The sequence below is a fragment of the Physeter macrocephalus genome, chromosome 2, assembly GCF_002837175.3.
Source record: "Physeter macrocephalus isolate SW-GA chromosome 2, ASM283717v5, whole genome shotgun sequence".
Taxonomy (NCBI): domain Eukaryota; kingdom Metazoa; phylum Chordata; class Mammalia; order Artiodactyla; family Physeteridae; genus Physeter; species Physeter macrocephalus.
The window spans coordinates 10120198-10132772 of record NC_041215.1 but is presented as its reverse complement, the minus strand read 5'-3'; the positions used below and the strand labels follow the sequence as shown (position 1 = coordinate 10132772).

The following is a 12575-nucleotide window of genomic DNA, read 5'->3' as shown; positions in this document are numbered from 1 at the left end:
GGCCTCTCCCGTCGCGGAGCACAGGCTCCGGACGCGCAGGCCCAGCGGCCATGGCTCACGGGCCCAGCCGCTCCGCGGCATGTGGGATCCTCCCAGACCGGGGCGCGAACCCGGTTCCCCTGCATCGGCAGGCGGACGCGCAACCACTGCGCCACCAGGGAAGCCCCTATATTCGTCTTTTGAAAGAAAATTTATTCATTATACAATCTAACCTGGTATTTCCTGGCTCCCTGTGAAATTTTATGAATGCATGCAAAGTTTTATCTAATTGTGTTTGTTCCAGAAATCAGATGTTTGTGGCTTAAATTTTTTTTCCTGTTTTTTTGGGGGGGGGTGCAGAATACATGCCCATGATACAGACTTCAAACAATACCCAAAGAATGCAATGAGCCATTTCCTCAGCCTTCCCAGACAGTGCGCTCCCCCAGCCCCCAGGGCAGCTCTATTACAGCGTTCTCTGCATTCACAAGCATGTGTATGCGTGAACATGTGTTTCTCCTTGGCTAAGTTGGTTTTTTTCCCTTTGTTTTTTGTTGTTATTATTGTTATGCCGTAATAGTTTGATTCTCTGTTTGAATTCCAGGACAGCTGTGGGAAGGGGCAGAGCTTGGCTTTATCTTGCACTCATGCAGAAGAAACTGGCAGATTATCTGAAAGTGCTTATAGACAATAAACATCTCTTAAGGTATTTCATCACCTATCTTTGTTTAGCTTTTGCTTCGTAATTAGAACACAGTTCTGTAGATCATTCGGAATTAAAACAAGAATATATACTGTACAGTTTTTATTCAAATTATTAAGTGTAACTACTCTGTGGCTTAGTTTTAAAATAGCAGTATTTTATTTTTTGAGCACTGATGTCTGAAAGTCTTTATGAATGAAGATGTATATTTTCATTTTGAAAAGTCATTTTGAAGATAGTTCTTCAAAAATACCTAAGATTAGGCACCCTGACAGCATACTCCATTAAGTTTCAACAAAATGGTATTTGATTGGATGACAATAGGGGGAAAATGACTTGAACTAGATTCAGTGGGCAATTTTAAAGTATAAAACCCTGCTTTTTGTAAGGGAACATATCTAGATTACCTGTTTTAGGATTCCACATTCAGTTTGTAAACTTTTATATCTCTTGGCATCAGTAAAGACGAACTGTCTATCTCTGAAATTTATGACTGGGTTCATTTTTTATATTTATAACTCTATAAACAAAAGTAACCATTATAAGAGGAATTTCCTCCAGGATATGAGCATTTACAAGGAACAAATCTCTCCAGAGATAATTTTCTTATCTAACTGAAATAAAAATGTCTTTTACAGTCACCCAAAATTTTCCATTGTTTTCAAGTCATGGCTTATTATTGAACATATCTTTTCATGATAAATACTGGTTTCAAATAGTTCACGTACTTTGTACTCTTCTTTGAGTACCATTATACTGAGTAACTCTGAGGTACAGATTTTGTTCTAAACAACTAATTTGTTCTAAACAACTAATTTGTTCTAAACAACTAATTCTTAGGATAATAAGTTCTCATGTACTCACACACACAATGGTAAATTAGCTAATCGCTGGTGACCAGAGTGGTAATGGATGGAGCCTCACTGTAATGGCTGAGGTGACTTGGAGGTAAGGAAGTAAAAGCAGCCAGTGTTGTTCCATGGGACACAGGGAAGAGGGAAGAGGACACCCATCCTTGGATGGGTGGTGGGGGAGGCTGTGGGATCCCACTTTATGTTGACATGAATGTAAGTGTAGAAGTAGTTCATAGCAACACAAAAGAAGGAACCAGGGTGGTCAGGAGGGGCAGAGTGATGTTCAGGAACACAGGAGCCAAGAGATGAGAAGGACTGGGGTCCAGGGTCCAAACAGAAGAGTTAACCCTAGACCAGAGGTAGGAAGAGTCCATTTTAAGCTGGGGGAAGAGAGGAGAGGCCAGAGAAGAGATAGCAGCACTTAAAGTGGGAGAGGAAATAGAAGGAAGAAGGGAATTCACACAAGGGAGCCTCTGGCTCCTGATGAAGTTGGCAGCCAGGCCATGAGCTAAGAGGTGAAAAGGCAGAGTAGGTCCAAGAGCATGGTGGTGAAGGTGTTCCTGTTGTATCAATCTCTTTCAGTGAGTTCTATGAGCCTGAGGCATTAATGATGGAGGAAGAAGGGATGGTGATTGTTGGTCTGCTGGTGGGACTCAATGTGCTTGATGCCAACCTCTGTTTAAAAGGAGAAGACTTGGATTCTCAGGTAAAATGGGAATTTTGACTTCAGATCGAATGCCTTGTTTGGGCCAGGGATTTTACATAGGATCCGCAGACATATGCTGAACCTAAGGAAGGGGCAGATGGTAGGGGGCATCTGGCACAGTGCTGTGCTGGACCAGAGTGGGGAGCAGCTGGCAAAGGTCTTGGGGAAGGGTGAAAAATAGCTTGGGCGAAGGCACAGAGGCACACACAGAGAGCATGGCATGTTTGGGAACAGGAAGCAGTTCTCCATGGCTAGAACACAGGATGCTCGATGAGTGAAGTAAAGGTGGAGGCTGGCCCAGTTGTTAGGCCATCAGTGCCATGTTAGAGGCTTTAGTTTTTGTCCCTGGAACTCTGGAACTTAAAAACCTTTGGAGGTATTTAAGCAGTATACTGAAATGATCAGGCCTGGGATTGAGAAAGACCAAGCTAGCAGCCATCCAGTTCATGAGTTAGAAGCAGCCAAGAATAGGGAAAGCAAAAACATTGAGCAGACAAGTCTGGAAGCCCCAGGTTGCATGGAGAGTGGGAAGATAGACTCAGGAGAGATTTGGGAAGTCAGATGGTAAAACGGAGCACAAATGAAAGTAGGCAGTAAGATGCAGAGTGCCCCATGGGGTGGGACAGCCCTCTTGCCATGGGCTCTCCTCTTGCACGGGAGCTGGTGACCAGGGCTGAGGCCTAAACTCATGGTGGCAGGGACTGTAAATCAGGACACCCTGCCCCACCCTCACCTCCACCTCTTCAGGGCATCTGTAACTGGGCAGTGCCCCAGGCTTCTTCCCACTACATGTTTGGACATGAATCTAAAGCTTCCCCAATCCCTCTGTGACCAGGTCAACTTTTTTTACTGTAACTTCTCCTCTCTCTTTTTTTTTTTTTTTCCCAGTAGTTTTCTTGTTTTTGCCTGTTAAATATCTTTCAAAAAATACAAAGACGTTTTTTCAATAAGAAACAAAATATCACATAATCCCATTACACAGAAAGAGCTAATTCAGTGCTATATTTCAGGATACATCCTTGAAGCACATGAAGAAAGGTGTATGTGTGTATTTATATTTCAGAGACAGATGTTTGGAGTTTTCTTTTTTCATTAAACCAAAATGTGATTATTCCAAGCACACCATTTTGCAATTTTTTAATTTAATAATATGTTCCACATAGCTCTTGATGTCAAGAGATATAAACCATTTTAAACAACTGCATAGTAATCCATTTTATGAATGTACCATAATTTATTTAACCAGTACTTATTAATGTAAGTTGTTTCCATGTTATAACAGTAATGTTATAAACATCCTCATACTTCTTTTTACTCTGTTTATTTTCTTAGGATAAGTTTTGAGATTGCTCTGTCAGAGTGTACACATTCTGCATGAGTGTTGTGATGACATGTGAGCATTCTTGGTCTTTTTTAATCTGAGAGAAAAACAACTCTTCATCTCAAATTATATTTTTGAGAACTAGGAAGATAACGTTATTTTTTTCATGTTTTATTTGCCATTGGTGGTTCACTTGTTCATATCCTTTGCCCATTTTTTTGAGTTTTCCACCTTTTTCCACTCCTTTATTATTGATTAAGGATATTTACCATTTGTCAGAATATTTGTTATAAATTTTTTTTTTCTGCTGTCTCAGGGCTTGTTTTCCCTGTAGACTTTTTTTTTTTTTTTTTTTTTTTTGGCGGTCATATTTAATGGACTTTTCCTTTATACCTTCTAAGGTATTGTGCTTAGAAAGGTCCTTCCACGTCTAAAAATTAACCTAATTTTTAAAATCACATGTATATTTTTTACATTTAAATGATCCGCCTGTTATTTGTTTTGACATAGTGTGAAGTAGAAGTCTAGATTTCTTATATAAGTACAGTAGTAAACTACTACTACAGTAGTAGTAAAGTTTTCTCAATATCATGTATCAAATATTATTTCGCTACTAATTTGAAATTCCACTTTTATCATGTGTTGAAATATCCATTATGCTCAGAGGCTTATTTCTGGACTCTCTATTTAGTGTCTGGATCTTTTTATTTCTATGCCAGTAACGTCTTTTAATTACCAAAGCCACATAGTGTGTTTTATGCTCTGTCAGTTCACTTCCTGCCTACTTTGTTGTACTTATTTTTCAGATATAGTTGAGGCTGTCCATTCTGCCAGAAGACCTTGAACATCATTTTGTCAGATTCCAAATTAAAAATTTAATTGGGATTTTTATTAAGTAATAGATGTGATTGAGCCCCCTGGCCTATTGTTATCTTTAATACCTCTTGTATGTCACCATAAAGTATGAGTATTTGCTATTGCACCCTGAGGGATCCTCTTTCTGATGTTTAGAAAGTACTGTTCTATTCTAACTTACTTTATATTTTTATTTAAAAATGAACATTGAATGCTATCAAATACCTTTTTTGGCATCTATTGAGACGTCATATCCATTTTTAACTCATAATTATAATTAAATTAATTCTTAGGTTTCCTATTGTGATATCATAAAATAAACCTTACTTGGTCATCGTGCGTTATTCTTTTAGTATACTCCTAGATTTAATATGTCTGTGGTTTATTTGGAAATTTTGTATTTCTACTTAAAAGTGATACTGGTCTGAATTTTCCTTTTCTATACTGTCTTTGTCACTTTTCAGTGTCAGGATTGTATAACCTCATAAAATAAACTGGATGATATTCTTTTCTTTCTTGTTTTCCACAACAGTTTATTAGAGCAGGAATTATTTTTCTTTAAAGGTTTGTTAAAACTTGCTGGTATGACAGTTTCAGCTTTATGCAAAAGCTTTGTGGTCCTCATGCTTTGACCACTTTAATTTTTTGCATAGCTTTGGTCAGTTTATTGGTTTCCTAAGTCTTAGAAAAATTTTTAGTCATTTGTATTTTTTCAGAAATCATTTGTTTCGTTCAGATCTATTAGTTGCATGAGAGTATTTTCTTACAGCTTTTTAAAATCTCACTTTTCTAAATTGTAATATTGTGCACTTGGTAGAGATTTGTCTACTGTGTTGAGCTCGAAGAACCAGGTCTTTCTTTTACACATCACTTTTGCTTTGAGAGGAGAGCTTTATCTGTCTTCTAGTCCATTAATTTCTACTTTGGGTATTCTTTCTCATTCCTTCTATTGTTGCTTTTTTTTCCAGTCAAATATATATTTCTTTTAAAATTATTTTTGTATTACAAAAGAAATGCATAAGCAATTACAGAAGAATGTAAAGTGAAAAGTGAAATTCAAGCTCCCCTTCTCCTCTCCCCCTTCAGTCCCAGTCTTGTCCCCGCAGATAATGGTAAAAATTTGAGGGACTGTTTCTACTTTTCCTATGCATTTATGTATACATAGGTTTTGTTTTTAATTAAATCTTTTCTGGTTTTCTGTTGCAGTATAACAAATTAACAGTCACATAAATGATTACAGTCCCTCATATTTGAGGGATGGCTGAGCTCAGCACAGTGACTCTTAAGCACACCTGTGATCACAGGCAGTTGGTGGCTGGGGCTGGAGTGGCTGAAGGCGTATGCACTCTCACTCTCTGTCCTCTGGGCTGAGAAGGCTCAGGGAGCTGAGGCTGGAGAAGCAGAGGCTTCTTGGGCATCTCTGTCTACACGTGGTCTCTCCACATGGTCTCCAGCATGGTGCCTCAAGGTTAGCCAGACTTTTCCCATGGAAGCTCAGAACTTCAAAGGTATATGCCCAAGGGAAAGAGCCAGGAGGAAGCTTGTACTGCCTTTGTTAACCTAGCTGCAGAAGTCACAGCATCCTTTCTGCTGCTTTCTGCTCATAAAGACAGGCCTTACTGGCCACCCAGGTTCAAGGGTGGGAGGCGCAACAGAGGAGTTGCAGAAAACATCATGTATAGCTTTGGTTTTAACGTAAGTGAGGTTACTATAAGGAGTTAATGCTGTACATAGTATTCTTTGAGTTAAAATTTTATCCCGGAGCTTTCTTTATTTCATTACATATTCATTCTCTGCATTCTTTGTTATGGTTGCATAGGGTTCTGCAATATGGCTATAATGTGACTGATTTAAATATTTCTCTATTGATGGACCCAATTTTCCTATATTTCAAAGGAATGGCTGCACTTACTCACACTAGAGTGGATGGTGGCAGACTAGGGCTCTCATTCACTCTCTCTGAAGTGCTTTATTTCTGGACAAAGCCCCTGACTTTGAGGTTTTGAGGGGTCTTGGAGCCCCTAGTTCCCCACAACAGCAGAGAATTTTCCCTGAAATACTGACTGGACCTTTTCACCCCAGTATGGGGGAAGAAGGAGTCAGAGTTATCAGTTAAGGTCACCACTTTAGAGATCCAGGTCTCTTTTTTTTTTTATTACTTTGTACCCAAAGAACTTTGCTGATCCTTGTCAACACTTTGATTGTTAAATAAATGCAAGAAACAAATCATAACTAGGTGGTAAAACTTCAGAATATTCCCTCAAATTCTGATTTTTAGTAAGTTTTTCTTCTAGAAGGTGATGGGGTTATTTTTCTTTTGGTTTGTTTGTTTGATTGATTGCTGCTTTAAGCTGGTTAACCTAACTGATTGTCAGGTTATCCTAACAATCCTCTTGTTTTATCCTGAGATAGGAAGGTAAATACCCTGAATTTTAAAGACTGTAAGGTTTGTGGAAAGTGTGAAAAGTTATTTTTCACTTAAACTGGTATATTTTATTTCGATCAGGTTGGAGTGATCGATTTTTCTCTCTACATTAAGGATGTGCAGGATCTTGATGTTGGCAAAGAGTAAGTTCTGTATTGTATGCTGTTCTTCACGTTTTTAATGAAATTCTGGCAAAGAATGCTCCTTTTTTAAAATTGAGGTATAATTGACATATAACATTATGTTAGTTTCAAGTGTACAACATAATGATCTGATATTTGTATATATTGCAAAATGATCACCACAATAAGTCTAGTTAACATCCATCACCATACATAGTTACAAAAAATTTCTTTTCTTGTTATAAGAATTTTTAGGATCCACTCTCTTAGCAACTTTCAAATATGCAATACAGTATTATTAACTACAGTCACCATGCTGTACATTACATCCCCAGGACTTACTTGCTTTTTTCTTATTTTATAACTGGAAGTTTGTGCCTTATGGCCCCATTCACCCACTCCCCCACCCCCCCACCTCTGGCAACCACCAGTCCCTGTATCTGTGAGTTTGGTTTTGTGTTTATTTTAGATTCCACATATAAGTAAGATCATAAGGTATTTGTCTTTCACTGTTTTACTTACTTCACTTAGCATAATGCCCTCAAAGTCCACTCAGGTTGTCAGAAATGGTAGGATTTCCTTCTTTTTTATGGATGAATAGTATTTTTTTATATGAATATACCACATCCATTGATGGACAGTTAGGTTGTTTCCGTATCTCGGCTGTTATAAATAATGCTGCAGTGAACATGGGGGTGCATATACATTTTCAAGTTAGTTTTCATTTTCTTTGGATAAATACCCAGAAGTGGAATTGCTGGATCATTTAGTAATTCTATTTTTTAATTTTTTGAGGAATTGCCATATTGTTTTCCATAGTGGCTGCACCAATTTACATTTTCACCAACAGTGCACAAGTGTTCCCTTTTCTCTGCATCCTGGCCTACACTTATTACTTCTTGTCTTTTCGGTGATAGCCATTCTAACGGGTATGACATGATAGCATATTGTGGGTTTTGATTTGCATTCCCCTGATGATTAGTGATGTTGCATCTTTTCATGTAACTTGACAAAGAATGCTACTTTTGTTTTTGCGTTGTTTTAATTTTTAGTTTTTATTTAGCTATTGTTAATTACAGTGGTAATACATTCCTATTCCCATTGTTTAAGGAATTAGGCTCTGTGGAAGAATAGAGAGTACAAGGCAAATTTCCCCATTAACACTATACCCTCGTCTCCATCTCAATCCCACTCGCCCTGCTTCTTCAGAGGAAGCTACTCATGCATGACTCCTTCCAAGCCTTTCTTTACTGCCTTGCAGGTATATATTTGTTGGTAGTATAATTTGCTTTATGGTTTGGATGTAAATGGAAAGGTACTATTATATATTTAAGTTGCCACTAGACTTATTCTTTGATCCTACTGTGTCTTGGGTGTCTTTTCATGCCACATTGTAGCTCTGCCTCATCCTTGTTAACAAGAGCATTAAAAGAAGTTATCCTGGAAGAAAAAAAAGAAAAGAAAAAAAAGCAAACAATGTATATAACATGCTACCATTTATGTTATAACAAAAAAGACATACAACCATATTTATATGTTGTACTTCCATATACATGGATCATTCCTAGAGAGGCACATCGACCTGAAAACATGGCCGCCTGTGGGGAAGAGGTCAGGAGACAGGCATGGGAGGGAGTTTCACTGTAAACCCTTGCGCTGTGTTTGAATATTTTACCACGTACATCTGTTACCTGTCTTTCACACGTCTTTGTAATGAGAACTCTTCCTTCTCAGTGCCTTGGCAGTGCACCTTACCAAGGAAGGGACCAGCGGGAATCCCATTAATGCTTCATGCACCCACAGTACAAGGATTGACTCACTTGAAATTTAAAATACATTCTTAATGTCAAAAAGAACTGGAAATAAACTGATTATCCACTATTAAGGGAATACAGTCAGCCCTTCAACCTGCAGATGTGGAACCCACAGATATAGAGGGTCAGCTGTGCTATGCCATTTGTATAAGGGACTTGAGCATCTGCAGATTTTGGTATCCACAGAGGTTCTGGAACTAGTCCCCCGTGGATACCTAGGGACATCTGCAATTGAATGACTTGTAGAACATCTGAAGTATTCCACACTGTGTATTATACACACATGAAAGAAAAACAAATTTGACCTACTGTATAGGAGATTTAGAGGGATTTCCACAGGTATTATTGAGTGAGAAAAGTATAATACTGACAAGTATATATATCCCATTTTTTAAAACCCCCAAATTCTCTAATTTATATTTTAATTGCATATACTATATGTAAAAATATAGATAGATATTATGATTATATACACATAGGATACTCAGAAAGCCATCAATATGTGTTACCTGGGAGAGCTATGTAAAGGGCAGAAAGGTAAAAGAAAAAAAATGACTGCACTGACCAGCAAATCCAGCACCTGTGGCATGAACCTGGGTCACGTGATCCCATTTATGTACATATGTATGTAAAGAAATTAGTGGGGGGAGCCTAACTTTAAAATGATAAAGTCTTTTTTGCTTTTTTTATAAAGATGTATGAAGTTTTGTTGTGTTGTGTTGTGTTTTTGCGTTTTGCTTTTTTTTTTTTTGTCCATGCTGCACAGCTTGCAGGATCTTAGTTCCCTGACCAGGGATTGAACCTACCCTCTTGGCAGTGAAAGCGCAGAGTCCTAACCACTGGACCGCCAAAGAGTTCCCAGAGTCTTTTTTTTTAACCCAGACTAATCAGCTTTGTGTTTTGAAGAGTCTTGTGGTCTTCTTTTCTGAGGCAGCTTCTTTTCCTTCAGTATAACAAGGGCTGCTTCATCTCCTAACTGGAGAGCCATTTACATTGGCTTTTGGTTTTTCTACCTTGCATGCCAGTGGCTTTCTCAAATGCTAGGGGAGAGGTGGGAGGAGTGTCTGCAGGGAGGCTCCTCTCCAGGCAGCCTGTTACCAGTGTTTCCCATGTCTTCCCAGCCCGCCTTGCTGGTTCACTTAGGACCATGTAGACATTACTAAGCTCTGACCATCTCTTGGTTTCCTGATGACATTGGTACTCCTACAAGGTGACTGGAAGGTTGGGGGGCAATTACAAAGTATTAACCCTGAGTAAAAAGAATTTCTCTTTTTATGTTCTTTTGAAAAGGCATGAAAGAATTACTGATGTCCTTGATCAAAAAAATTATGTGGAAGAACTTAACCGGCACTTAAGGTAGGACTCCCTCCTTTTTCCAGTGTTGCGGTTCATTCTCAGTGCCTGATAATTGCCTCTTGGAACCTTTTTGAGTTGCCATATATTTATAACTAACTTTTTTCCAAACCAAGAAAAAGGGTTGTCGTTCAGTGCTCATGTGTACAGACTGTAGAAGTATGATTTCTAGATAAAGAAATCATAGTAGTTATGCAAATTAGAGAGTAATAAATGAAACCTCTCCACCCCTTAGCCCACCGAAACTTAGTTGGAAATCACTGCATGGGAAGCATTATTGCTGCTGGGAATCAACACACATCCCTCCAACGTTCTGGGCAGGAAAAAGGGGTTGAAAACCATTGGGCTACACCTTTGAAAGCAATTCAGTAGTGATAGCCCATATCTTTATCTTGAATTTTCATTTTAATTGGAAAGCTGCTCCTGTGTTTCATGAAACACTAGTTGTTGCGGGTGTTGATGGAGAATCGATGGAGATTCTCAGCCTAACATGTTTGGGAAATATAATTCTCTCTCTGAACCCTCTTTAGAGAGTAAACTGTGCACATTTAGCAGTTCTCTGCGGGAACAGCCTCTCTGGCCCCGAAAGCCAATGAAACAGGCAAAGGAGCTAGTGTGTGCTTCAGAACATACCTCGGGTAGTGCTGCTCTGAGCTTTCCTGAGGTGTGACGCTGGCTATTATTTTGAGAGTGAGATTCTTAATCCATTCTTAGTTTATTTAGTTTATTGAGAACTTTTTTTTTTTTTTTTTTTTTTTTTTTTTTTTTTTTTTTGCGGCACGCGGGCCAGGCGGACTCTCAACCACTGCACCACCAGGGAAGCCCTATTGGGAACTTTTATAAGGAATAGATGTTGAATTTTATCAAACGCCTTTTAGCATCCATTAAGTTAATCATGACTTTTATCCCTTAGTCTATTGGTGTAATATAGTTTATTAATGGATTTCTTCGTAGGGATAAACTCTACTTGATCATAGCTTTAATAATTTTGTCATTCTCTTAACATGTAACCTAACATAGTTGTTCCATAGTTTCCCCTCTGGCATGGTATCAGGGTTATGCAGCTTCACAAAATGAATCAGGAAGCTTTGCCTTGTTTCTGTGCCTGGGAACACCTTCTAGTTCTTGAGCATTATTTGCTCCTTGAAAATTTGAAGCTCAAAGCCTGTATGGAGGCAATACTTTGCCAGCTTTTCAGTTTTTCCTTAGCTGTTAATTCATCTAGCTTTTCTCCTCGTGAGGATATATCTTTTTTGGTAATTTATGTTTCCTAAGGAAAAAGAGAAATTTTATTGATATTTTCTGAGTTATGTAGTTGGTACAGAATTGAAAATGGCATACTCTTAAAACTTGTAATTCCTTCCATATGTTTTGTTTTGTTGACTTTTTCATTTTGTGTCAGTTTGTCTTTTTATTTTTCTCCCACCCAATTCTTGAACCTTGGTTCATTAGCCTTGTCAGGTTTGTTTCTTGGTACCCCCCCTCACTGGCATAAAGCCCCAGTTTTTGACAGTAGGGTCTCTTGCCTAAAAGTGCAGGCTCTGGAGCCAGACCACCTGGGTTCATAGGGGTATGAAGTTAAGTGAGTTTTTCAATATAAAGTTATGGTTTCCTCATCTGTAAAACAGATTAACAATAAGATTTGCCTCACAGAATTGTGGGGAGTTGATGCATTTAAAGTGCTTAGAACAAACAGGGCCTGACACATTGTCCAAAAAGAAAACTACTACTATTATTGTTGTGGTTATTATTATTGTTGTTTGTCAAGTCTACATTAGCTTTTTATGTATTTTTCGGTATGAAAGTAGTGCATATTACTTAAAGAATATGTGAAAAATGGGACAAAGTATAAAAAAGATTTAAAAATCACCTTTGATCGTACTACCCAAAAGTACCAATATCTTGTTATGAATATTACTTTAGATATATGACTGCCAGCGCATTTTGGTTCCCATATATTGTGTTGGGGGAAATGCTGTTTTCTTTCCAGTTGGCTAAACAAGAAATGGGTAGCATATTTGGAGAAAACATTGAAAACTTTTCAGTAAAAAAAAAATATATATATATATATACACACACACACACACACACACACACTGCATACATATATATTTAGAATTCTCATCTATGAGTTAATTGGAGACCTTTGACTCTCCATTTCATATAGGAAATCTAGGAATCTCTATTCTCCTTGTTTACAGATTGGGAAAACAGTCAGCTTTTATAAGTTCACATTTACTTAATATTTTCTTTTTTACAGCTGCACGGTTGGAGATCTTCAAACCAAGATAGAAGGGTTGGAAAAGACTAATTCAAAGCTTCAAGAAGAGGTTTGTAACTTATTGAAATACTTTTTTTTTTTTTTGCGGTACGCGGGCCTCTCACTGTTGTGGCCTCTCCCGTTGCGGAGCACAGGCTCCGGACGCGCAGGCTCAGCGGCCAT

At 38.2% G+C, this 12575-nt stretch overlaps 1 protein-coding gene across 6 annotated transcripts in view; it reads left to right on the top strand.

Moving 5' to 3' along the window:
* Positions 1-12575, top strand: part of RUFY1 (RUN and FYVE domain containing 1) — a 68797-nt gene that overhangs the window by 16483 nt on the left and 39739 nt on the right. For all 6 annotated transcript variants that reach the window (XM_055080231.1, XM_055080226.1, XM_055080228.1 and 3 more), the window contains exons 4-8: positions 584-685; positions 2119-2242; positions 6925-6986; positions 10070-10135; positions 12393-12462. In XM_055080231.1, the coding sequence (XP_054936206.1) occupies positions 584-685; positions 2119-2242; positions 6925-6986; positions 10070-10135; positions 12393-12462 (424 nt within the window). The remainder of the gene's footprint in view (positions 1-583; positions 686-2118; positions 2243-6924; positions 6987-10069; positions 10136-12392; positions 12463-12575) is intronic.